Source organism: Solea solea, chromosome 6 (assembly GCF_958295425.1).
Source record: "Solea solea chromosome 6, fSolSol10.1, whole genome shotgun sequence".
NCBI classification, from domain to species: Eukaryota; Metazoa; Chordata; class Actinopteri; order Pleuronectiformes; family Soleidae; genus Solea; species Solea solea.
In genome coordinates, this window is record NC_081139.1 from 16,509,553 (window position 1) to 16,536,870 (window position 27,318).

The following is a 27,318-nucleotide window of genomic DNA, read 5'->3' on the forward strand; positions in this document are numbered from 1 at the left end:
AGGCTTCTGCAGAGCGAGGGTTGGGAAACACTGAACTGTTGGGCTTCTTTTTTTTCCCCTTGCCTTACCAGGCAAGACGCCTTATAATATTAGATTAGGCTTGATGTTTGTCACATACATTTGTTAAGAAAAATGCTTTACAAATAAAGTAAATTGTTATTATTATTATTATTATTATTATTATTATTATTATTATTTCTCGGGAGGAAATTTTGTTATGCTTGCATAATAACAATAAAGAATCTTGAATCTTGAATCTATTATCATCATGTTCCACCTTTTTTGGTTGATTTGCGTTTGTATGTTTTATATAATGCCAGCGTGTTTATATTTGTTTTTATGCTGTTTTAATACTCTGTCAGAAGTTTCTATTTTGTACTTTTAAATCTAAATCTTAAATAATTTCTCTGCATTTGACCCATCCTAGAATTAGGAGCAGTGGGCTGCCACATTGAGTATCACCCGGGGAGCAATGGAGGTTGGGTACCTTGCTCAGAGGTACCCCAGCCCTTTTGACCTGATGGGGACTTAAACTGGCAACCCTCCGGTTCCAAGCCAAGTTCCCTTTCCACTTGGCCACGGGCTATCCCTTAACCATGTTGTACATTGTTTTGTTAGGTGCTCTCTATCATTAAAGATCTTTCTTAATATTATTATATTTCTTATGCAACTGTGCCACAGAATTATATTACCCTTCATAACAATATATGGGATTGTGTCACACTGATTAAATCAAAGGTTCTCGATGGGGTTCTGCGAAAAATCTCCAGATTCATCTATTAAATAATACTGCAAAGATTTGTTTTAATAAAAAGCCTCAGATACAGTACAAAGTAAAAAATAAATGTACTTCTACTTTTAAACTCAGATAAAACTGAGGTCATTATACACAGCCTTAAAGACCTTAGAGCCGTGGTTCTCAAATGCAAGCTTCCTCTGGTGGTACTTAAAGGAAAATCAGAAATACTGTTCTCATGTATATACCAGGGTATGAATCTAATTTCTAATTAATTTGCAAATTATGTTATAATATTAATCAGCCTTCTGTGAAAAGTCAGTATAATGGTGGTACTTCAACAGCTTGATATCTTTTCAGGGGGTTACTTAGTATAAAGAGTATGCCTAAGAGAAAAAGGTCTGACTGCATCACTATGGCTTCTAGAGTTACCATGGCTTCCAGTTATTTTTCATCTGGATGTGACATTTGACTCGCTTCATCCACCCGACTCATTTTGTCCTTGTTAGTTGGAGCATTAGTTCCATCTAGATTGGATTGCTGCAACTCACTACTATCAGGATGTTCCAACATCAACAACATCCAACAGAACCCTTTGAATTCTGACAGGAGAGACCATACCTCTCCAGTGTTAGATTCTCCACACTGGCTCCCTGTGATGACCAAACTAGAGGGTAGCTGTAACTCTTAAAAATGGTGTAAGTAGACCCATCATTTTTCAGTATTAATGTTTCTAGCTGAGTATGTGGAAAAAACTTGATATGTTGCATTAACTGCTGATTGTTGCCTCCTGTTGATCATCGCTCTTGATGATTTGATTTCCTGGTTTGAGTTCAGTAATTGTGCCGCATGGCAGTGACGCTCAGTGCTTCTGACTGAACGTCCATTAACAACAACGTCATTGAACACTTCTTCTGGTTCATGGCAGAGCATGAATGTACATGGCACTAAATCAGACGGATGGGTGACATGCTGCTTGTGTTTCCTCAGAGGCTGGAGACAAGGGAAGTAGGCAAAAAAAAAAAACTGTTTCTGAAACAGTTCATTACATTCTGCCAGCTATCAATGAACTACATTGTGGGGAAGAAAAAGTAGGAGTCTGGAAAAGTGTGCTATTGCATTTTACGCAGGAATAAATACAGGCGATACAGTCCACTACCCACATCAGGCATAAACAAATGATATTACTAAATTAGATGATCTACATCATCAGTGTTACAGATTTCTCTTCATCAATTGGTGCCTGCTTTTTTGATTTGTGCATAGAAAACCCTGAATGTAAACATACAGAATTTTGAATGAAATTGCATTTCTTTCTTAAAAAAAAAACACTTATAGATTAGGTCTTGTTCTCTTGCACCTAAAATTGGGCACATTGCATTCAATCTTATTTCCACTGTCAATTGCAGACCCGAAGCATATCTCACTTTTTCATGTTCACATTTAAATATTCATTTTAAGAATACAGGCTCACTTGTTGCATTGTTTAGATTAGAAATTATGTCATGACCCGCCAGGTGCGCTGCACCTCACCCCACCTCCTCCTCCTCCTCCTCCTCCTCTCTGACTGACTGACAGCTGGACATGCTGCTGGTCATTCTATTAGCGTTAAAGGTCAGAGTTGAGTCCCAGAAAGCTGCTCGTCTGTCACTAATGAGGGTCAAGGCACATGAGTGATTGTTAGAAGACTTCTGGTGGATTTGTGAGTACAGCTGAAATCCTCAAGCTGCTTAGCCTCTTTTAGTGATGCATTTCCAGGAGATTTCACAGAAACGTGATATGCATATGCCATGTTTCTCATATATCTCACCTCGAATACTCGTCTAATTATATGCTGCAGCTAATGAGACATCTGTAAATTGCAACGCTGAGACACTGCAATTATATTTGAAAAATGCTCTGTCTGCCTGTTTGTGATGTCATGTCATAGCTTATTCACATTCGACACTCTACTAGAAGAAACTCAAATCAGAGACGTGCATTAAAACAACGTTTGCCAATTTAAGTAAAGTCAGAGAAAGCTACTTTGCAGTTTTAAAACAGAGGCATCCTTGGACAAACATCTCCCACAAAGGGCATGCCAAATATTAAAAAACAACCTTTTTTTATCTAAAAGGGCTGAGGGGAAAAGGTGCTCCAGTCTACATAATAAACAGAACCACTGGAGCAATACCAGAATAAATGAATATGGAAAGAATGACTTTGAACAAATTGAGCAATGGTTCCTTGAACAAACTACTTTGATCTCCATTTCTGGACTATAAAGCTCCGTCCAGATGGACGAAATTCAACTTCACTGTATCATCATTTAAAATTGAGTTTGATTTGTCTTGAATACAGGAACATGGTGTGACCTGAGGCTCCCAAACCATGGCACCAGGCAAAAAGTTAACATCAATTCAATAAAAGCACAATAACACAAGGTTGTTGTTGTTTTTTAAACAACTGCCTCCTGAAGCAGAACAGCAGCTGGACTCTGTGTGGCCTTTTCCAAGAATACAAAGAAACATTTGAACTTGAATAAATTCTCTTTGTTGAAACAATTTCAATCAATAATTGAGGCTTTCACACATATCATCATCATCATCACCACAGGTTTTGTTGTTTTGAGTTTTGTTGTCTGTTAAATTTGACGGTAGACTGTATTCTCAATGAAGCTTGGATTTCACAGTTTTGTCATTCATTAATTGTCTCAAACTTTGAGTTACCGTGTTTGCTGTGGTCCAATTCTTCTTCCTGGTTTGGCCAACAAACATGCCTGTGGGTGGAGCCAGTGGTCCCATTCAATGGACCAAACCAAAAGCTGCATTAGGGGTTTAAGGTTCGGTCCAAATGAAGGTGGGTTATTTTGGAAACATAACTTATGTTTTTGGCTTGTAACATCAACATGTTTGTTTACAAGTAGTGATAGCATTGCTATCTGAACTTTTAACATGATTACACACGTAATATGTGTTAACATAAAAACAATTTATAAATATATAATATAATTTTAGTTTTTGATGTTTGTCTTCCTGTCTTCTGACAAGGCTCTACAGTTTTGGTTATATCGCCCCCTGTTGACTTGGCATGCTTTTAATAGAAGTCGACAGCAGTTTGTTTGTGTTTTCTTGTGGACAATGATGTCTTTGAGAACTTTGTGTATGTCGATAGAATTATTTTTAAAAAACCAGAGGAGAAAAACCTCAAAATCTTATCGTTTACTCTCATTATTGTTTGCCAACCACCATTAAACACCAAAAAGAAGAAGAGGAAGAAGGAGAAGGAAGACTACTATATACTTGAATATAAAATTATAATTTAGTTTGATGTCTGTGGAGAGCAGCATTAAATGTGTCATCATACTGCCGGGCAGAAAAGGAACTTAGCAAGATCAGTTTGTTGAGGTAATGTTATGGATTGTTGTAGAGTTGACCTTGATATGGGCGGAGATTTCTTCTGAAGTTGCTAGATTATGATTCATTTGTAATGTTTTTTTCATTTTTGGGGAAAGAAATTCCAATTTCAAACATCATGCTGTGCTTCTTTGTCCCCTTGACTGCGTGGTCCACTTCTCTTCACACACATTTTTGGAAAGACCAAAAAAACAGTCACAATTAAAGTCACAACCGTTTATTTGGCGAACACATTATCAGAGACCGAGAAATTAATATTTGAAAAATGTATGTAAAAAATGATTGCGACATGTGTGGAGATACATAATAGACAGAGACCCATCGGTTCTGTCTCATAATGGAACATACCAATCCACAAAATCTGTCACTGTCATACATACAGATAAGAAGCATGGCATATCAAAGAATCACATTCAAAAGACATCTGACACATATAAATAATTGCACACACACACAGACCCACACATTATACACTAATACATATATATCAGAGGATGACGACATTTACATTTGTCACTTCAAGATTATTCATTCACATCTGCGTCACATGCAGTGGCAGTAAGAGTAGCATTTTTAAAACAAATGTGTCCCTGGTATGATTGTTCTGAACAATAAGCAGAACTGACTGAGTCTTTGTCATGTTATGCTCAGTATTTGTGCAATATACATATAATGCTTTTTGCTTAAAGTCAAAATGTACAGTAGTAAAATGCAGATTTTTAGGTGTCCCATGTTCACCATCTTAGTGCTAACAATTAATAATGACCACAGTTAAACCTCTTGTGTTTTGGGATGGTGGTTCTCTGTCCTGAGTTCCTTCCATCAGACAGATGCATTTGCCTCACACACGACAGATGATCCATCGATGAAACTTTTTGTTGATGTCCACTCTTATTGTATTATTGTTTATTTTAAGGTTTCTTTGCACGGTAGAAAGTTGTTGGCATTATAGTCCAACCTGAGGGGAGGTAGATGCAGGTGTAGTGGAAGAGTCAGTAACAGCACCTGCTCTTTCTTGCTCTCTCTCTGATTGGTCAGTTTCCTGTTGCTCCCTGACCAGCCTTGCAATCTGTTTGGTCAAAGCCTCCCGTGTGTAAGGCTGCACATTTTGTTGTGAGGCTGTAAACAGAGTCCAGAGGAGGTGCAGAATTGTCCTTCAGATCCCTCCATTTACATTATGCTGAAATGTTATTATGGATTAATAGATTAATTAATCAATAACCCACACAACAACAACAACAACCAATCAAACAAACAAATATAATCCTCTCAGTCGATATGTCAGAGCCCAAAGAAATAACAGGTGGTTCTATATATTTAAATTAATACCAGTCAATACCACAAATGTCAAAGTGATAGTGGGGGATAGAGGAAAAGTCACAGGGTCAACATAGTCCTGGCCCACGGTGATGTACCAGTGGAGCAAAAAAGCATCTGCTAAGCTGCACCACCACTGGAAATAAGGTGAGAACATTGCTTGTATTATTATTGTTGTTATTATTATTATTATTATTATTATTATTATTATTATATGAACCTGGTTTTCATTGAAAGGTATTGCAATTTTTCACTGAATGTTCAAAGCGGTGATTGAAGAAAATGCACATTTGTGTGTGTAAGTGTGTTTCCATATTGGCAGTTTGTTCCCCAAAATAAGCAGAAGTGTGGGTCAAAATGAAAGGATAAGGAGGTGCAGCTTGAGGTAAATAAAGAGTGTCAGTAGCTGCTGGTACTGGCGCACGTTTTGTTGCAGCTTCCCATCGCTTATTGTAGTATTTGCTTCTTGTACCAAGTCGAGGAACTCTGTGGTTTCCCCATCAGTCCACACGTTCCTCCCCTTGTCCGCTGTTTCCTACTGTTTTCCAGCACAGCGAAACGTGGAAGCCAGACTGATGTTGCTGGAGCCCGTTTAAATTGCAACTTTCCATTTAATTATTTTTTTTAAATAGAAAGCACACGGCTGATGGGCTGATGGAAACCCACCCACAGTTACTTCAATAATGATTTCTGTGGCTGGCACTCAACATTGTCTTTCTACATTGACTGGTCTCGTCTTTGAATGAATGTTCTCTCAACTATAAACTGCAGCCACATGCATATGTGGGACCACTCAGATGTTTGTCCTCACACTGATGTCAATAAGACTTTGTCTCACCTACATGCATGTGGAGGCATTGGTGCTTTTTTTATCTGCTGACTGAGAGGCTTTTGAGGCTGATGTAGAGGGAGCTGACCATGGTGGTCTCCTCCTGAATGGAATCCTTCAGCTCAGGCTCACTCATGCACATTAGGGCCACCAGTCTCTTGGGCAGCTTCCCACTGAACAGCAGGTAAATACAGGGGTTGGCACAGCTGTTCAGGCTGGCCAACAGCATCAGGATGGTGAAGGTTGCAGCTGGAAACACAGAGGAGGGAAATTGAGAAATTCATGTGTGCTGTTCTTATTTTTTATTTGCTATCTCTGAAAGGATGTGACATGTTTATATTCATAGGGCTGACATGATGTTTATGAATGTGGTCTTTATAAATCAGGGCAGCCAATGACTCATATATGAAAGCAATTTTTCTTGTTCATTCTTCCTCTATCTGATAAAATGTAATGATTACAACACACACAAGTAATTGTTGATCATTTCCTGATTGTATGCTTTCTTGTTTTTCCATTACCTCATTGTGAGCCCTTTATATTTATTTCAGGATCAGCTCCATAGAGGCTGCCACTGTCAACCACCATGTTTTACAGTAGTCACTAACCATCTTTTGATTTTGGAGTCTAACTGAAAGCTACACAGGCTCTCCATTATACAAACCTGAATATGAAATACATGAAATAGATCATCAAAAGAGATAGATGGATATCATTTGGATGACAAAATGAAGTCTTTTTTTTGCATTTATAAAGTTTTTGGGAACAAAAACTGCCAAAAAAAAATCAGCCAACCTTTGTTCTTGTTTCTGTTAACTATTTTGTCTCGTTACAAATCAAAATACTGAATAACTAAATACTGTTTTAATTGGTAGATATGGAGCTATACATAAAATTACAACTATTAGTACATTTTTAACGTTGTTATTTAATTTGTTTTAAGAAATGTTTCCAGGATCTTACTCTGAGTTGGCGCCTCGAGGTCCCAGACAGACCAGAGCTGCACAGTGAAGAAAGGCGCCCAGCAGATGATGTACGCGAGGACAATGACCACGGTCATCTTCACGGTTTTCGCTCTGGCCTTGGACACTCCTGCCACGCTGCTGGCCCGCGTAGATAGCGGCTTGCTGTGCGCCTCGCCGCCGTTGTGCGTCTTCGTGTGGAAGTTTAGGTGAACGGTGCGGCAGATGCGCACCTGGCACGCGACCACCGTGAGAACGGGCAGCACAAATATCACCAGTGTCGTCCAGGTCACGTAGGCTCTCAGTCCCCACGGCTTGATGAACTGCGCCCAGCAGTCGTACACACCCGGAGCCACCTCGACCCGAGAGAAGATGAAAATCTGTGGGAGGCTGCCGATGAGAGAGACGCACCAGGCGGCGCACACCGGACCGTTCCAGCGCGCCCTGCGCTTTTGGAAAGTCACCATCGGTTTGCAGATGGCTTGGTAGCGATCTATAGTCATCACCACGATCATGTAAGTGGACGCAAACATCCCGACCACCTGCAGGTACTTCACTGCGCGACATAACACATCTGGACCGACGAATCTGTCCGTGATGTCCCATATGAGCTGCGGACAAATCTGGAAGAATGTGACCACCAGGTCTGCGACGCACAGGTGGAAAACGAAGACGCGCATCCTGGAGAGCTGCTTCCTCCGCTTCCACAGCACCGACAAGAGTCCGAAGTTCAGGATCGCCGCAGTGATGAAGATGATGGACAGGAGAACTATTTCCACCTGAGCCAAGTGCTCATCCCGAGGCTCATCCTCGGACAGTGTACCGTCCGCACTGATGTTGCTGATGTTTATGAGTAACAAAGCCATACTTTCACAAAGCAACACAGGTTTTATATCACCATTATTTGTTTCTTATATTTTTTTAAAGAAGCTGCCTGGAACTGGGATGAATCACAACAATCAAGTTGAGAGTCTCCTGGCAGAAGGTGGTGTTGTAATAAGACAGAGTAGAAGGCTTTATGGCGCATCTCTCCAGGAGGGAGGAGCAAACCTCCTCCAGCACTACACTAAACATGTATTTCTCTCAAACACACACACACACACCCCAATAGAGCAATGTGTTTCACATAAAAAAGACACAACACTTTCTTTTTTTCAATTAAAGCATAAATAATACATTTTATCCATAATGTGGTAACTGCAGTTGAACTTAAAAGAAAATCAGCTATCACAACCAAACATTATTTTACCATGAAAATAAATACTTGTTTTAACAGTAACTGAAGAGAGATTTTTTTTTTCCACCTGGTCAAGTCATCACACTCTTATCCTCATTAATCACACCAGTCCAACCTGTGAATAAGTGATGCTGCTACAGTTGGAATTCGCTGAGCATTGTTATGATTTCAGCTCTTTATATGGAGGGACTCACACAGACAGCAGGACTCTGTAATAACACATGGAATGCACTGCTGTTTTTGTCAAAATATGGCAGCTGTGGTGGTGATTGCCTTGTGTGTGTGTGAGCTCATCAAAATGACATGGTGATGTAAGATGTAACACAAGCAACCCTTGAGTGATTTACAATTAAACTGCATTCCCGTCTCACAATATGTGCTAGTGAGCTTAATCAATATCCATGAGCGGTGACAATAACCCAACGCTGCCTGCGTGTTTATCAAGGCTTTACATAACTGAGGAGTTCATCTTTGTCCATCTGGTAGCAACTTTTCTTCCAGATGTCACGGAGATTCTGCAAAGTGACACCTATTTCTTTGCCGGATGTGATGCCCAGCCTCCTCAGGTCATGGCCACTGACAGGGAATCGAGGGATTGACCATGCACGGAGTGCTGCCAGCAGCTTCCCCTCGCCTTGATACTTAAGCAGCTCGCACATTTTACTTTGAGTGTCCAGCTCCCGGGCCTTCTGAAGGGAAGAATATGTTAGAATTAAACCCCCTGAAAACTGGGTTTTAGACTTGAACTGTATTTTATAATAAATATGCATCATGTAATCAACAAAAAAAAATAAATAATCTGGACTTTGTAGGTGTGATTTGACCAGATGTAACTAATGACACATACCCATAGCTGTCATCAGGTTCTGAATCAAAGGCTCCTGCTTTTTGATTGGTCCACAGACATTTCTGACAATCCCCAGTCCATTTTAGACCAGTGAGAAAGGCACATCATATAATAACAACAACAATGTGGAATAGCTCCCAGCTCCAGTAATAAGTGCCTTTGAAACTGCCCTTATTCTTTTTTTGCATGATAATCTCATTTAGTTTTTTTCTAGTTTCTTGACTTGGTGATCAGTATGATCACGACTGTAGGACATTTACATTTAAAGGGATAGTTCAAAAACATAATGTGTTGCATTTCTGTATTAATAAATATCAAAAAATATTTTTTGAGTAGTGTGCTTACAATACCATAAGTGTTTTCCACCACTTGGTAAATCCACAGGAATCTCCATTTCTATTAAAGGTTTCATTTGCCAGGTGTCACCGTCGGTGCATGCAACGTTAAAAAAGGTGTAATACAAAGCAATTTAGAGAAAAACATTGAGGAACGGTCACCTAATCAGATATTGAATTGAGATAAGCTTATGATCCCATGCTGCTCCCACCCTGACGCCATCAAATCATGTCTTTTGTTGTTTTGATTGAGAGAGAATGAGCCCCAGCGACAGAAATTACATACTGTGCATTTAAATTTAAAGCAATGCATGTCCTCACTGAAAACATGGCCACCTGCAAGGAACACAAGGGAAACAGAGTGCAGCTATTTCCCATCACAGCACAGAGGAGATGTTGAGGAGATGTTTAGCTAATGCTGTCTCATTCAGCAAGTTTAAATTTGTTTTTTGTGATGCTGAAATCCATCATTCGGATTTATCCAAGTGATACAAACTTACCAAATGAGATAGCAGCAGACCAGCACATCTATGCAAGCTAAAAAGCATTTATTTCCTTTGTCCTTCAATGCAGTAGAGTGTGAGTAGCTTACAATCTTCACTTTCCATTGAGAAAGGCTGTCTGTTGCTGACATTAAAGGTCAAATGCATGCTTCAGACATCATTGACTCAAGTTGACATTGAAGTAAGTCATCATTGCTATACATCAATGCCTCATACAACCACACTTCAATATACCTGAACTATCCCCTTAATTAGATTCAAATGTAGTATTTCATGAACATATCCTTTTCAAAACGTCCTGTCTTATTTACTTTTACCCAAAAAACTAGTAAACAAGTGAAACAAATTTAAACTTTCAGAACACAATCCCTGTTTAGGGATTCTAAACATTTCCAAGACTGCTTATTACCAACCTGCATTAGTATGGGTGATAATTGCATTCCAATGTGGACAATGAATGCAGGTGGAGCATACAGCTCAACAGAAGCAAGGGGCCAACATAAAGTTGTACCTGGGGGCATTTTCATGGTCTACTAATCTGTTGATTATTTTCTTGATTAATCAGTTAATTGATCTCCAGAGAAATTATGACTGCACTTTCCTAGAAACAAAGGTGAAGCAAACAAGTTCAAAAGTTAAAAAACCCGGATGTAAAGACATTTATCTTAATGAAGAAGCTAGAACCAGTGGTGCCTTTTTTTCCACTTCATCATTTTGCTAAAAATAACAAATCTTATGCTTGAACCTCATCCACCAGCCACTGCATTCGGCTTTAAAATCAGCTAATCACTTCATCATAGGTGATCTCAGCTGACATCCACCCACTGGCTTGTAACACAAAATAATCATAATCAATATCTGCCCGGAACATGACATTTTCATTGCAGATACATTGAATACTGCAAGCCAAAGTGAGTCATAGGCGTCACACAAGGAATCTCTTAGGCCATTTTTCATTAAAAACCACCATGAACACACTGAAATCTGATTGTTTATGGATGACACTTACATCAATGATGAAATCAGTGAAGGGTTTGATGCTGTCAGGCTCATCTTTACTTTTGCAGAGCTCACGTCTGTATTTGACCAGGAACAGAGCCAGACTCTTCTCCTCCTTGGACACCTTCAGCCGGATGTCCATCTCCTCCACCTCCTCTGGGCAGTGGAAGAGCGCAGCCAGAATGGTCATAGGTTTGGGAGAGAGTTCTTTGGCTTTTTGCCACACATGCTTCATCTCCTCAACATTGCCATCTGGTGGCAAACCTGTGAACGTGCAGGGACAAGGAGAGCTAAGCGTTGCAAAAAAAGCAGGACCAAGAAAATATCGATTTACCTGGAATAATGGTCAATAACATGTCTAATGTCTTGCTATCTTGTTCAAACACTATACTCCTATAAAATGAACATTTAAAAGTCATTGGATCATCGGTCTAGTGCCAACTAATACGAGAGATCACAGAGCCACAGGAGTCAAGAGGCATCATCCACTTCATCTCAGGAGAGGCAATTGAATCATCCGAGGGGGATGATTCAATAGCTTCTTAGAAAACTGAACAAAAGTTTTCAGTCATTGACATTTACTGACACTATAGATCAAAATCACTTAGACCTGCACGCACATAATGGCAGTCATTATTTACTACAGTCAATTTTGAAGAGGGGTGGACCCTTGATAAAAGAAGAAACAAGTGAGGTTTCACACGAAACTGGCAAATGAACAGACTTGGACAAATCATTTTTTCACTCAATTAAGAGTTAAAGTCAGGATATCTTGGCCAATGCTAATTTAAATGTATTTTACACTATTTCAAAGTTACTGGTTGAAACAATATTGTCATTGTCCCATAACCCACACTGCTTAACACACAGTGTGATTGTTGCAGATGGTTGTGTTGTGTTGATTCATATTGTTGCTTATCTCACCCATGTACTGTGCCAGTTCCAGCTGGTACATCAGCTCCAGCAGATGAGCGGCGTGATTACCAACCACCATCTTTTTGAGTTCCATCCAAATCCTTTCTCCCGATATCCCTGCCAGCCCACAGCGATTTTCCCTGATGGCAGTAAGTGTCTCTGGTTCATGGTCATCTGGATCCAAAGCCACCCTGCCATAGAACCTGATATGAAATTACAGACCTGAGATTAATCATTGCTAAGGAAGTTGATTTCAGTTTTTATCTTTTAAAGCTTCTATGTTTTGGTCTGCATTAGGGCTGCACAAAAAATCGTTTAAAAAAAACCCCATCTCAGTTCAAAACTATTTGTGATCTAATTTCTAAATGACAACGATTCTTCTGCATTTTATTTCATGAGATATTTTCCTCTCTGAGTTTCCCACCCTAAAGGCTGCCTTCTCTCTCATGAAGCGCTTTTACATCACGTGATTCAGTGGAGGCGGAAGTCTGTCTGCAGATGAGAGTTTACAAAATGGATGTTGATGAAAACCCAGGTGGTAGTGACACGTTTTTTTTTTTACACATTTCCTTGCTAAATGTTGGAGATTAACCCACATTTTCAAGTTTGTTAAGTCTTTTTAACTGATCTACAGTTTGTCGTCAGTGCACGTCAGTCTGTCGACATCACACATTTTCCCTGGTTATGACGTCACAAGTTAAGCTAGTGGAAACACGCCATATGGCACTTAAGCAACTACAACAATAATAATAATAATAATAACAATAAGCCCATTATGCAGGGAAATGTTCAGTGCACTTGGTGGAGATTTACATTCCGAGTGCTTCCTCTGGTTTGAAACAAAATTAAATTGCTCACCTGAAATACCGCAGTATTCTAAGGTAGTCCTCTTGGATTCTTTGCTCTGGGCTGCCAACAAACCGAACTTTATGGTTTTGTAGGTCTTCATATCCTTTGAAATAGTCGTATAATGTGCCATCAAGACCTGTGAGAGCAGAACAGTCATTGACATGGGCGTATTAAACTGTGACAAGTCTACTGAGGATACATCAACATTAATACACATATCACGAGACCACTTATGTACACACTTAATTCATGATTCAGTAAACACACTCTTACCTAAAAACATGGAGTTGATGGTGAGGTCCCTCCGCTCTGCATCTTTCAGCCAATCAGTAGTGAATTCCACCTCCGCATGACGTCCATCTGTCTGAACATCCACTCGCAATGTGGTCACCTCAAAGTTCTCATCGTGTAACTGTTAGGGTAGTATGTGCATGATAAATATCTTCTTCCAGACAGAATCCACTGTGACATTACATTCACCTTACTTGCAAGTTCTAGGGAAAAACACACAATATAGGAACACAACTTGCTGTTTCCATGCGCCAATCTCTACACAATACTCTGGCAACAAGATCTACTTAAATGATCAAACCGATCGATTGTATTTGGTATAAATGTCTGACCCTTGCTGTGATGGTCCCGTGCTTCTCTCCTTTATTATTGATCATCCTTATGCCAGCAGCTTTGAACATGTGCTTCATCTCCTCCGGAGTTGCTGTTGTGGCAAAGTCCACATCTTCCGGACGCTTCCCAGAGAGCAGGTCCCGCACAGCACCTCCAGCAATTCTCAGCTCATGCTTGTGCTTCCCAAACACCTCTACAAAGACATGAGTTAAGTTTAGTAATGTTTCACAGGCAGTGTGACAGAAAGAAGAACAAGAAATTTTACCCCCCTCCAACTTTCAATGGTATAATATATATGACAATACATTGAACACAACAGTCACTTTTTAAAATATTTGTTTTCAGTATTGATTGACACATACAGACACTATCTGACTGTAGATGGAAGCACACCCCAAACACTTCTTCCTCTTGTTAGCTTTGATGGTGTACAGTAATGTTGCTGTACTGCCACCTTCTGGAATTAAACATCCATTACAGTAGGGTATCAAACTCAAATGACCTGGGGGTCACTGAGTATATAGTTTGGTCAGCAGAGACCAATCAACTGGAAATAGAAATCCTATCTTTTTGAAAATGCAACTGTAGGTAGGTAGGGGTGGGCGATATGAGCCTAAAATGATATCATGATATGCCATCTATTTATGATGCAAAAATAATCTGGTATTCAAAAATAACTTGATATTAAGTGGAAGGCCATATGAAATTGAGTGAAGGACCGCAAGTTTGAGACATCTGCATTACAGTCTTCTTCATTAGTACCTCCAAACAAGAAGATACAATCACATTGATAGAATTCATTAAATGTCACTGCAGAGTGGTGTTTGTGTACACATAATTCACAAAATGTGCCGTTTCAAAAAGTCAGTCGGCACCAAGATTCTTACAGTTGTATGAGAAATGAAGAGATGTTGCTGTATGTGCACAACTGAACAAGACAAAATAGGGGGTGAGGAAGAGTTTTTTTTCCTAGCTTCACCTGGAATTTCAACAATTCATATTCACACATACACACATATATATACACACATATATATATACACATATATATACATACATACATATATATATTTTTTTACTTATTACATCATGAGCATTGGTGCTCAATTTCCACTCAAACTCGAAGGAAACTGTGTGACCTTGTATTAAAACACAGGTGGAGGGTTCATGTCTGCACATGTAGTCTCACCTACGAGTCCATTAAGTCCGTCAGTGAAGAGACACTGGAACTCACTGGTCTTCAGCTGCATCGTGTAGAGACTCCTCCAACACAAACGTGTCCCTCTAATCACACGAGGACTCAAAATTCTGCTCCACATCTAAACAAACACTAACTTGATCATAAACCTTCGTTAGCTGGGAGCTAATTAAGGCTGTATGTCCACGTGCACCTGTCACGACGATTAAACATTACCGGCACGTACGCTGCACGTACGTATACGTACCAAATATATACGAGAGAAGTTAATACAACTTTAACATGAGAGTTTCTCAACATAAAAAGCAGTTTATCGCTTCAGAATATCACGTCTGTCGTTGTGCTGCGCTCCAGGAAGAACTTTGACAACATGGGACTGCTGACCAATAGAGTGAGGCCACGTCAGAGTCCCGGGGAGGGCTTTAAAGGCGCATGTAGACGGTATCTTCTCGCGAGAACCTCGCGTAGCTCCTCCTGTGAGATTTCCTGTGCTGTGTTGTGTGTGTGTGTGTGTGCATTATTATTGTTGCTGCTGCTGCTGTCAGATCAACAAATGTGTCAAATGGCTAAAGTGGAGCTGACGCCACTCAGACCGTGGGACGACTTCTTCCCCTGCGCAGAGAGATTCGCGAAACCAGACGTGAAAGACTTAGCGAAATGGAACAACAGAGTCGTCAGCAACCTGTTGTATTATCAGACAAACTATCTGGCTTTAGCCATCGTCGTCTTCCTCATTGTCGGGTAAGTCACATATGGAAAGTTAGGTTTTTTTATTTACACAGCAGCCGTGACGTGTTCATTTGACTGTCCCTGTTTAACTGTAACCTTTTATTTAACCGTCACTTATCCCTGTTAGTGTAACTAGGATGAAGCCAACTTCGGAGGGATTTCTAATTAGACAGGTGAAGACTAGGATGTACCCGTTGATGAGGCAAATGTGAAGAAAGTATGTCCATTCATATGAAATGGTGGAAAAAATATAGGCGATACCGACCAGAAAATGATATTAGAATGTTATAATTATGACTCAGAGTCCCCAAGTGATATGTCAGAACTAATAAAACATTTTTTGCTCCAGCTTCGTCTGCATCATTTATATTTTTGTCAGTGAGGACTGAAGTCAAAAAAACTTGGATGATGATTTGTGAGTTAAAACACACATTGACACGAGTCTTCCAGGATGTGTTTGATGGAAACTGTAGTATCTTGGATCCACGAAGTAAGAGACACTCTCCAGTATCTGGCACCATTTATTCAAGCAAGTTACTCCAGCAGTTACATGATCACTCTAGCCTCTTCAAGCATAAGTCTGTCTAACATATATACGATCACATAAGATACATCACCAGTGGTGGTTTATTGTGGTCATAAGCTAAGCTACTGTTTGTGTGACCTCTCATGTCTTACAAAATGTAGAGAAAGCGAAAAAAGTGCAAACCTCAGCCAATGCAGTTTCCCACACTGCCAATTCACTCCCATCAACATGGGGCAGCGGTAAACAAATCCCTGTATGTCCTTCAGACCTCCCTTAATATCCTTCATACCCAGAAAAGTTCATCAAAATGACTCACAAACAGAACAGAAACTGCTCACACATGTGTTACCGAGCAGCACAGGCCAAACCACAACTTCCTTTCTGCAAAGCAGTAATCGCAGTAGCGGGACATAACAGCATGTCTTTACTATAACACAAATATTCCTTACACCTATGCCAGCTGCTGGAAGGACCAGTTTATTATGTGATAACTCGTAGAGTCTCTACTCTATGAAATAGCTCGGGTTTGGTTGGTTTTGGTTCTTCCTCTGTTGCTATAAATAGTGATGCCCTCTGTCATGGTCTGCTGATCTATGTGATGACATATTGTTGCAATGCTTTGTCCTACTCAGCTGTTGGATTGCAGATAGCAGAGTTATGAGCGCATCAGCTTAATCAGTTGGACCCTGTTTGCTTTGATTAGGTTAAAAAAAAAAAACAAGTGTTAGTTGTTTTGGGGTCAGGATGAGGAAATAACCAAGCAGACCTGTGACTCTTTCAGACACGTGTCTCTTAAAATCATACTGTCTGGGTTTTTTTGTTTTTTTTTATCCAGTTTGGAAACCGCTCACACATGGACATGGATCATTTGCAATGCCAAATATTTAATTCCCAACAAACTGTAACCACCACATAAGTACTGACTCCAGTAAATACTGTAACATGATGTCACAGGGCAGAAATGCCAAATACACTGTTGCCTCTATGTAAGTTGTCCACCAGAGGGCATTGACAAGTACTTTTCTAATGGTTACACTTTTATGGTCCATGTCCAAATATAGTTATTTCCTTGTTTTTAATGTTTTGATGTTTTCTCTACCATTATATTCTTGTGAAGCAATTTGTAGATTTCATTTCTGTGAATTTGTATAACTGTTGTTGCTGTTTTAAGGGAATTTGGACAGTTTGGGGTGTCTTCATAAATATAGAATTTCCTCATTGTTATCTTTAGCTCTGTGATACATCGTTATCCAGGATTGCCACTGTTAGTGAAACCATATACTGTACATTGTGCTTTCAGAACACAGAGGAGAAAACGCTCCACAATCCACCCCACTTCACTTCTCACCTCTGAAGCCTTGTTGTTGCACCGACAGCATCTAAACACTTGGTGGAGCCAGTGACCACACATATGACTGTGCTGGACTTCGTGAACTGACCCGTGTGTGCTCTGTGGTGTGTTCTGTTGCGTTTCCACCCTGCAGGTTCCTGAACCCAGTGGGAATGTTCACCGCCATGGCCGTGGTGTCGTGCGTCTTCTTGGGCTCAGTGTGGGCTGGAGAGAACAGAGCTGTGATCAACAACTTTAAGAGACAGAATCCCACTGCGTTCGTGATCGCCGTCATGGTCGCCAGCTACATGTTAATTTCATTGCTGGGCAGCGTCATGGTGTTCATGACGGCCATCACTTTACCTCTGGCTTGTAAGTTGAAGATAATAATGTTGGCTTTGGGTGTTTGACATTTTTGGTTTCTAAACATGAATGACACAACATTTATATTCACTATACTGTATGGACAAAAGTATTTGGCAAGTATTATATTCAGTATTATATTCAGGTGTTTCAATCAGGCTTTGCACTAGGCCCCTTATCTCCAATGAAGAACAATCTTAACTTCAGCATACCAAGACATTCTGGACAATGCTATGCTTCCAACTTTGTGGCAACAGTTTGAGGAAGAGCCTTTTCTACAGTATTCCAACATGACTGTGCCCCAGTGCACAAAGCAATGACTATAAAGACATGGTTTGACGAGCAGAACAGAGGTTGTGAGCCAGACCTTCTCGTCCAACAGCAGCGCCTGACCTCTTCAATGCTCTACAGAATGAATGCACTCAAATTCCCCAAAGAAACACTTGAAATCTTGAGGAAAGTCTGCAAAGTTGCAAAAGAAGGACCAACTGTATATGTGTTGAATACGTCATTACAGGCCCTGTTGGTGTAATTGGTCCGGTGTCTGAAAACTTTTGTCCATATAGTCTATGCACAGTACATGATGATTAAGATTTAAGGATTACATTTAATGGCTGAAATCATTTAGGCCACCGTTAGATACATATAGATAGAGACAGAAATAAAAGAACTTGGTAAATGAAACCTGGTAAAATGAACCAAAAAATTAAGAAATCTTCAAGTAAGAAAGTAGAACACAATTAACACTGACGTTTGACATTTTGTTAATGAATTGTCGTAGTTATTTTTTATTTTAGCGTACATAATGTATGTACTCTACTTTCCGGTCGTATCCTAACAAAGAGACTGAAAATAAATATGGTGGCCGACGACTTTTGCACAGTGCTGTGCATAAATACATTTCTGAAGTGCCGTCTAGTCATAGTCTTAGTTCTTTTTAAAGTCAGTCAAATATGTTCTTTCATATACTGTGTCTGATTATATCATAGTTTATGGGTTTGTTTTTGCCAAGCGTTTCAAACGTTACCAGTCGCTCTCCCATCTGCCTTTCAGTGATATGTGCACACGCTTCATTTCGCCTCCGCAACATGAAGAATAAACTGGAGAACAAGATAGAGGGCGCAGGACTGAAGAGGTCACCTATGGGCATTTTGCTGGAGGCTCTAGGTCAGCAAGAAGAGAACCTGCATAAGATCCAGAGTTTCCTGGAGGGAAAACTCAAGGAGTAGTCGGACATACACTTACACATGTCCTTCTTTTTGGCCAGAGATCTAGACTTTTTCTTAGAGTGAACACATTTCTGTACCTCTGTCTAAACCTGTTAAAACTTTCTTTCATACACAGTGTGTTTTACTTGTGTGTGCTTTGAAAAGACTGTTATCTTTCCCTCTGGGTTATCAGTCACTCCACCCCAGAACTTGTCAGGGCGCTTTTCTCAAACGTGTCTCGGTGCTGCCTCATGTTTCTGCTATGCATCATGTCAGTGTTTAACACAGCTGCAGACTCCTTCCTTGGTGCAAGAATCTGCCTTCAATCAACCGCAGAAACAACCGGCAGTCTCGAGAGTTTACTCGCAACGTAAAACTGTGAGAGCTATGCTTGTGTAAGGAATTTTCACACTGTGAATGCTGGAGGAACAGTTCACTCCTGATCACACATTTGAATAGAAACCAACCAACCTCATAGATGAAGAAAACTGAGACAAACACGGAGTCAGATCAGTGCCGATAATTAAAATGAAGACTTCAAAGGAGCGTGAGGTCTTAACCCGTGGACATCAGTATTCCTGCTGCACCTCTTGACTGTTTAATCTTGACAATGCCCTCTGGGTGATGGATTGGCTAACTTTGCCTTCCTCTCCACTTTACCCCGCGCTAATCAATGGGCTGCAGTAGATTATAGTGTGGAGAGCTGAGAGCGCTGCACAGTGACAAAGTGGATTCATCTGCAGTCATTCACCTCCAAATCCCAGTTACTCGCTGCGTCAGCTACTTGGGCTGTTTCATATTGGATTTCATTTGAAATTGGCTGCAGATAGTGAGAATCCATCTGGAACATAGTGCTCTGTTATTTGGTTTAAAGGGGCAGCGTGTATGGTGATGTGGACATGTGAAGATAAGAGTGATGGGTATTAAAAAGAGTAATCAATTCAAGTGCTGGAGTTCATATTTAAGGGTTGTGTGGTTGTGTAAAGTAGCGACACATAAGCGCTGACTTTGCTTGGCCTTTAACACCTGAGACACACGCGCATGCCCTTATCAAATACTACACTGTATATAGAAATGGACGCAGCCTTCTGGTTGCAAAACAAACTCCCATTTTGAAGCTTTGAAATTTCACAGATGTCACCTGCCACCACGCCCTTATTGGCTGATACCAGCTGTCAGTCACACTGGTGTTCTTCTCTTATGTGCAGTGCTGTATCGTCTATTTTCCTCTAAATGGGATCATCATTTACAGAACTGGCATCATATTCAGTTAAATAAGACCTGAGACTAGTGTCGATCATCGTCACCTTTTGGGAAAATGTTTACTGGTGTTATAAATAAAGTGACATGTAGGTGCCTTTTCCCCATAGACTTCCTTTGAAACTTAAGCTAAAAATGCTGATTTTCTCAATTGACTTTCGTGTGGGAGAGTGAGTGATGTACAAACTATTTTTGTAAACATTTTTCTCTGTTAAAATGGTGAGAAAATAAAATCATAGACTAAAGCAGGCATAGATTTCTCTAAGCAAATGTCCCAGTGTGTCTCACACTGGTTCAAACTGACTATGACACAACACACACATAAATAAATAATTGAACTTTCCCCCCTTTTGCTTTCAGAATGACTAAAATCCTGTCTTAAGCATTTGACGGAGTGTATTTCCTCTTTCAGGAATGCGTGACATTTTTCGAAACTACCACACTCGTGACCTCTGCACACACAAGTGTAACCGTATTCCGGTGGCTCTCCAGTTTACCTTCGAGTCGAGCTGCAAGGCTTTACCACCCTTGTGCTACAGTAGTGATTTATGTTCACGACTGAGGTGCCTCATCTTCATCCATATTGTGCAACTTGGTGAGTGAACACAAGCACCGGTGGCTACGAACTCAAGTAAAATCATGTCTCCGAGGACACAGAGGAGGCCCTTGTTCTTGCTACTGCAGCTGCTGTAAGGAAACTACACACACACACACGTGTGCTGCCGGCCGCACGCTCAACAGGTGTGTGTCCTCTGTGCTTCCTCCCTCCAGGTGCTGCAGAGACTAAATGTATCCTTCCATGGTGTTAATCCATGAATCAGCGACACTTGCTCTCTCTCTGTATTAAAGTAGTCTTCAGTGAGGCAACATACGTTGCGACATAAACAAATCTGTGTACTGTTTGAGCCCGAGCTGCTAAATAACAACACTGGTCTCCTTGTGCACGCTTTGCAACACGTCCCTACTGTTTAGTTTCCACAAAACAAAGGCGTGGGATGCAGAAAATGTTTGCATCATATAAACTGTTATTTATATGTTACAAATAAATTGTTAATTTCCCCGAGGGAACCTCCCAAAGGGATTTATAAAGTCGTCTGTCTGTCTGTCTAAATTTAAAGCAGTAGTGCGTCAGTTTTTAAGTATAAACAAAGGTCAGTTCCACCCAAACCGTTGAGCTCACACAATGCCGGGTAGGCTAATAAGTTCCACACGACTCTCGATTTCTCAGTATAGCAATGTTTAGGTCTCATGACACTCAATGACATTTCCTAAGCTGCACACAGGAAGTGATTTGTATTACCTTAAAAAAAAAAGAAGAAAAGATGGAGGCAACAGCAATATTGTGCTAGTAAAGCAACACGGCCACAAACGATAAGACTAAAAACACAAAGAAATGAACTCTGGTCGCTCAGCAGTTTGACGGCATAAACACTTCCTGTCCCTGCCCTCCCTCGTGCTTCTGCTGTATTCACACAAATCTTTTTCAGATGAAATACAGAGCAATGTTACATTGTCTCTGTTCACAAAGACCAACAACAGGCTGATTAATAACATCAACTACAACAAAGACGACCAAAAGTTAAGCCCACTGCAGCTTTAAAGCTGTTGTTGGGGCACATCTTGAGAGCTTGTTGCCTTCAGGTTGACCCTTCCAATCTCCACCCATCCTCCTCTGCTTCAAAGGCTTTAGCTTTTGGCTGGCTAAGCTGGTTAGCTCGCCTCATAACTCAGACAGACTGTCACTCAACAGATCCGTCTCCCTGGACCCACGCTGCAGTTGATCATGTGACACGTTAATGATGACCCGCCGCGACCTTTGCAGTCTGCTTCAGTGTCATGTGAGCTTCGACCTCTCCAACTCTCCTCTCTGCCTTCCTCTATGGGAGGTCATCCATATTAGCCGATGAACAAGTGCATGTGACCACTCAGCTAATCCAACTACTCACCCTTCATAACTTGTCAGATCATAATCATTAATTCATAATCCCCGCTCGGCTGAGCTGGGTTCAGTTGTTTACATGTGACACCTTTTGTACCTGCTCAGAGGTTGGGTTTCGTCGGATACTGCAGACTTGATATCTTAAGTCTCGCTTTTCCCTCCGACACTCGACACTTTCGATAATTGTCACTCGGCAAAATGTTTTAAATTCATGCTCCCTCACATCTCCAGCCAGCCAGTGAAAGAAGTGAGAGTGCTCTGTGCATCTGTTGAAACAATCAAGAAAGCAACAAGAGAAGATGTCTTCCAACAGTTTAAGATCAAAATGGAGATGTTGACCAACAATCACATTGTGCGACAAACAATGACAGTGTCTGCGACTCAAGAACATTCTATGGGTACGTGACAAGAGATAAATACAGTATGTTGAGGGCCGCTAGTGTAATGTAAAGACATTTAAGCTTCACACTGGGGGCACAAACACCACAAGTAATTCAGGATGCGGTGTGTTGCCCAAGGACATGCAGGCTATAGAAGCCTGGAATCAAACATTCCAGTTAGAGGACAACATAAACTACACTCACCCCTGACATGGGTCAAATAAAACAATTATTTATATGACTTAGGCTTTAGGCTTTCTTGTTCTACAGTTAGTGCAATGTCCATTAAGGGGATTAAGTGCAAAGAGAAAACAGCTGCACATCGTCAGCCACATCATTAAAGTTGCAGCTGTATTATCCAGAAAAACAACATGATAATCTCTTAAATTCATTGCAATGAGTGACACTTGTCACACTCCTGACATTTATACCCTTTCATATTATACGGGCAAACACTGATTGGTGAAACAATCTGATAAAATCATTATCTGAAAAAAAAACTCCTCTAACAATTAATTTAATGCCAGGTTTCAATCAGCCCTTCCAGACATTGATCAGTGCCAGAACTATGAAGTTTGAAACCCAACACCTCCACATTAGGAGTGTGTTAAACCAGAGGAAAACACATAGGAGCTCATTGTTTATGTAGTGGAGTGTCGGCTGGAACAGCCTCTTCCTGACGTGTGGCTGCAGCTGGTGTGAGGCAGCAGAGGAAACAGAGACAGAGGGCGACAGCTGGATGCAAAAACACTCCAGCCCCCTCTTACTGCCTCTGTTAAAAAACAAGGAGCTGGGAGTATCCGAGACCTCCCTCGAGCTCTCTCAAGGAGCGCAACACAAGAGAGGCACTGCAAGAAAAGAGAGGCTGCTCAACTGTGGCCCTTCTGAAGAGGTGACGAATGGCCAGGATACATGAGCAGAGGCAGAAAATGTGTGGAAGGAAGGGGAGGGAAACGAGACCAAGGGTTCTCGTGTTATCTATAGGAGGGTGGAGGCTCACTACATGTCTACAGCAGACTTGTGTTGCGTGGATGCCTCGAGGGAGGGTTCGGTGCCATAAACACTGGCTTGTCATTCCCAGGGAAGACAGAAAAGGTGGTTTTAGCTCACAGAGGGTGTGACAGCTTTTAAAGACTGGTTTGGTCGGTTTATGGCTTAAAGAGACACACAGAAAAAAAACAAAAAAAAAACAGCCTCGCTGCACAGCAAGCTGTTGAGAAAATAAGAGTGACGGATCTCTGCAGCAGGAGAGCAATTTTGAATAATAGGTCGTTTATTCATAATTAGTTATTGTGACTGATCGCAGCTCTGCATTCAATCTTACGGGCTCAAAATAAGGCGAGCTGGGACGCGGTTATCTCTCCATGCTACAGCCGAGCAGATTCTAAACCATTTATATGAGAATGCAGTTATCCAGGACCACCGTCCTTTTCTTCAGAGTATGAACATGACTGAACTATATGTTGCCGTTTCCGAGTGGGGTTACTGCAAATCCTATTTCATGGATGGAAGAGACATTCACATTTTGAGTTAAATTGTGCATTTTCCTGCACTGAGACGGATGACATTGTTTTCTTCTGACTGAATCCTGAGAGACAATGTGATGTTCTCCTTAATTTTAATAGGTATGCCGTATTAACGCAAACATACGCGTGGTTGTTGCTGCCAGACGTACATGTCTACGGATTTCAGAAACCGCTGATAAACATAAATTAGATTCTCATCCAGGGGTTTCCAGAGCATAGATGGGAATGACCAGATTATTTTGAAATGGTATTTTTGATTACAACACGTTGCGGCAGATGGACTATGGAAGCAGAAGACCACACCCACTCCGTTACTGGGCCTCTGTTTTGTCAGCTGGTCTTCCTGTTGCATTTGAGCCCCCGTTGGAACTGCTGTATACAAATGTGCTGCGTTCCAAGATTTCTGAAGTTTCCAAGTACGAAAAGTCCCGTACAAGACGTCTCATCGGTAATTAAGATTTCTGCTTGAACACAGCCAAAGTAAAGTTCCAAATAGAGGTCTTCTTCTCCCGGACTCCTTCATCTATGTTCATGGTCTGTTTTACGCAGATAACCGCGCCATGTTCTCGTCCGACATGCTGGTGCTCAGTTTTTCGTTTGGCACCTTTAATAAAACACTTTTACCACGCAAAGTGTTCAAATGCTGATTTTTCTTTTTAATTCAAACAAATTCAATTATACAAATGACTAAGAACCAGCTTAACAACAGTTGTTTACTATATATTACATGCTTTTCAAATACATAAAAAAAATGCTCTAAAAAAGGGTGGTGGGTGGGGGGAGAACCAGTGTATTTACAATACCGACATTTACACACAGCTTCATTCTCTTGAGAGAAATTGGGAGCACCAGTCCATGATTTCCAGCATGGATCCAAAATAAAAATAAACAAAACTAAACTTGACTTTCGACTGATCAGACGTGGCAGTATAATTCTTGTCAGTCACTTCGAGTAATACTCAAATGGCGTGACAGTGTAGAATTATTTGGCTCTGTTGTATGTTCCGACAGTGAGGTGGACGAAATACTGCGTCAGTTTGAAGCAATGCTGTTTGATAAAAGTGGATCTGGTGACTGGACAGTGTTTCAGGAAGTAGCCATCTCTCTTTTTTGACTCATTTTTAATGAGCTCAATCCTTCATTTTGACAATGTCTTTTTTTTTTTTTTTTTTATCCTCGTCTGATCCTTCATGGTAACAGTGTTCGTACATGTGTGTAAGTATCAGAAGGGCGAGTCATTCTCCTTGTTCATAACGGCTCAGGATCCTCTAACAGAGACGGTCGTGGTCCTTGGTTAGTGAAGCTGGCATCTCTACAGGGTTTAGTCCAAAGTCCCTTTGGTTATACCAAACAGCCCACAGCAGGTTCTGGTATAGTTTCAGTGCACAAGCACCTTCACCACAAACACTCGAAATCCACCGACGTAGACGTTTTGTTATGAGTCAAACACGTGGATGTGGGTAAGTTTGGCAGCTGCATTTATGATGATAAGCCACGTTAAGTTCCTTCATTCTTTGGATGGATCCCGTTCACAGAGAAAAGGGTAAGTGCAGTCTAAGGCACGATGACAACATGTCAAGGTGAAAGATTCGTACAGCACAATGACACAAGAAAGGCAACTAGACTATAGTCCCTGGTTTTGAGTCTTCGTGCCAGTAAATCTGTTCTTCTGGGTCCATGGGTGTGTGCATTTGGCTGCTGACGTCTATGTAGGATCTGTAAAAAACACAAGATTGAAGGACATTAGACAGTTGACACACTGAATGTAGCTTATGACTGATGAACCATTGGTTTAGAATGAATTCACCCTGGGTTGTAATTTTCCAATCCTGTACTAAGATCAGGAATGTAAAAAAACACATAAATCCAAGTTAGTTGGAGTAAGTGATTCTAATTCTATAACACCTTATATCCCATTCAGTGAACATCTAATGGTATAATAGCTGTCAGTTCTGTGTGTGTGTGTGGGGAAAAAAAAAGGTTTAAAGTTACCCTGGACCGAGTCATATAGAGCACTATTCCAGCCAATCACCAACAGGCAGTGTTTGTGCCTCTGCACAGGACAACAGCAAGAAGAGGAGAGGAGGGAGCAAGAGACGGTAAATCTGGCACATACTAATGGATACTGCCAAAGCGAAGGAGTGATCTCCACTTCAGTCACCACCAGACCGTGTGATGTTTTGAATGGTATTGATTAGCGCCTTCACACCAGAGACCCGCAGTAATGTTAAGGCGAGTGTTGCAGAACAGTGGTGTATATCCTCCACAACATAATTACATTGTCAGGATGGAGAGAAAAGCGGAAAACTAAAACGTTCTTTGACCAGGACAGGGAAGTGTGAACACCAGTGAATCTCTCCCACAGACTGAACAGTGAGGCTGAGATAGAAATCCATCTCTGGACTTCTCTGCTAACCACTGTGCTGTGGTGCAAGAAGGTTTTTGCGAAACGTAACCTGCCTCTCGTCCAGTGTCTGCTGGGACTGGCTCCCGCTCAGTATGTTAACCCTGTTTAGTCAGCCTGGGTCGACTGAAGGTAAAACAAAGGCACTCTGCACTGGTTTTCCTGTTTACGACAGTGCATTGAATGCAACACAAGGTGGATGCTATCCTTCTCAGACCATGATGGTTGAATTATCAGCAGTTACAGTTCAACAAGAGATAATAAAATGCTGACTCGTGAGTCTGAAATTTTATTATACTCATGAGTGCTGGTGATAACTCATAAGGTGTGACTCGTGTGCATCTGTGTGTGTGTGTGTTCATGGGGCTAGTAGTTGCTTCCTTCTGGATGTAACTATAACTCTTATTGCTTGCTGTAATAATGTATAAAGACTGACAACCACCTGTGTGGTACACAAAAGAATAAGACAAACAGCATGCTGAAATCCAGGTAGTAACATTTGTTGGACGGACGATTTAGATCTATTTTATGCTCTGTCAGTTTAAAGAATTGAAGGCAGGAAGGACTGAAAGTAAGAATCAGAATGGTGCTCGCCATGCTAACAACTAGCCATGGGCTAAACCGGAAACAAGCACTTGTATACTGGGAACAGGACAGTCGTCACACTGAATGGCGTACGCCAAACGTGGCTCGTCTTAACTGTGCATGGAAGTGTGAAATAATAAATGATGGACTTATCCACTCAGACCAGTCCACACCATGATTGACAGGCACACAGAGGGAGCCAGTAAAAAGAGTGATGGAGCTGTGAAAACACTTGTTAGTTACCAAGCAGGTGCAGTTGTCTTATTGTGTGTGTGTGTCCAGCACTGTTGAATGACTCGCCCAAGGGCATGCGGCTTACGTT

At 41.0% G+C, this 27,318-nt stretch overlaps 4 protein-coding genes across 10 annotated transcripts in view; 1 reads left to right on the forward strand and 3 right to left on the reverse strand.

Moving 5' to 3' along the window:
* Nucleotides 1-6,202: 6,202 nt before the first annotated feature.
* On the reverse strand, nt 6,203-8,417 carry avpr2b.1 (arginine vasopressin receptor 2b, tandem duplicate, 1). The gene is made up of 2 exons (XM_058631527.1): nt 7,241-8,417; nt 6,203-6,526 (listed from the first exon to the last, which is right to left on the reverse strand). The coding sequence occupies exons 1-2, from the start codon at nt 8,103-8,105 to the stop codon at nt 6,318-6,320; spliced, it is 1,074 nt and encodes a 357-aa protein (XP_058487510.1). The 5' UTR covers nt 8,106-8,417; the 3' UTR covers nt 6,203-6,317.
* Nucleotides 8,418-8,622: 205 nt separating this feature from the next.
* Nucleotides 8,623-15,122, reverse strand: trnt1 (tRNA nucleotidyl transferase, CCA-adding, 1). 2 transcript variants are annotated; one of them, XM_058631526.1, is made up of 7 exons: nt 14,738-15,122; nt 13,548-13,741; nt 13,198-13,336; nt 12,934-13,060; nt 12,085-12,278; nt 11,171-11,424; nt 8,623-9,162 (listed from the first exon to the last, which is right to left on the reverse strand). In XM_058631526.1, exons 1-7 carry the CDS (start codon nt 14,865-14,867, stop codon nt 8,917-8,919), a joined length of 1,284 nt encoding a protein of 427 aa, XP_058487509.1. In that variant the 5' UTR covers nt 14,868-15,122; the 3' UTR covers nt 8,623-8,916. The 2 variants fall into 2 exon arrangements, with proteins under 2 accessions (XP_058487509.1, XP_058487507.1); XM_058631524.1 differs by having other exon boundaries at nt 8,623-9,165.
* A 146-nt stretch (nt 15,123-15,268) lies between these two features.
* Nucleotides 15,269-19,033, forward strand: arl6ip5a (ADP-ribosylation factor-like 6 interacting protein 5a). The gene is made up of 3 exons (XM_058631528.1): nt 15,269-15,487; nt 17,486-17,703; nt 18,748-19,033. The coding sequence occupies exons 1-3, from the start codon at nt 15,300-15,302 to the stop codon at nt 18,921-18,923; spliced, it is 582 nt and encodes a 193-aa protein (XP_058487511.1). The 5' UTR covers nt 15,269-15,299; the 3' UTR covers nt 18,924-19,033.
* Nucleotides 19,034-24,642: 5,609 nt separating this feature from the next.
* frmd4ba (FERM domain containing 4Ba) overlaps nt 24,643-27,318 on the reverse strand; it is a 77,041-nt gene continuing 74,365 nt past the window's right edge. For 4 of the 6 annotated variants that reach the window (XM_058631041.1, XM_058631040.1, XM_058631036.1 and 1 more), the window contains one exon: nt 24,643-25,723. In XM_058631041.1, the coding sequence (XP_058487024.1) occupies nt 25,713-25,723 (11 nt within the window). In that variant the 3' untranslated portion in view covers nt 24,643-25,712. The remainder of the gene's footprint in view (nt 25,724-27,318) is intronic. The other 2 variants (XM_058631038.1, XM_058631037.1) reach the window with 2 other exon arrangements.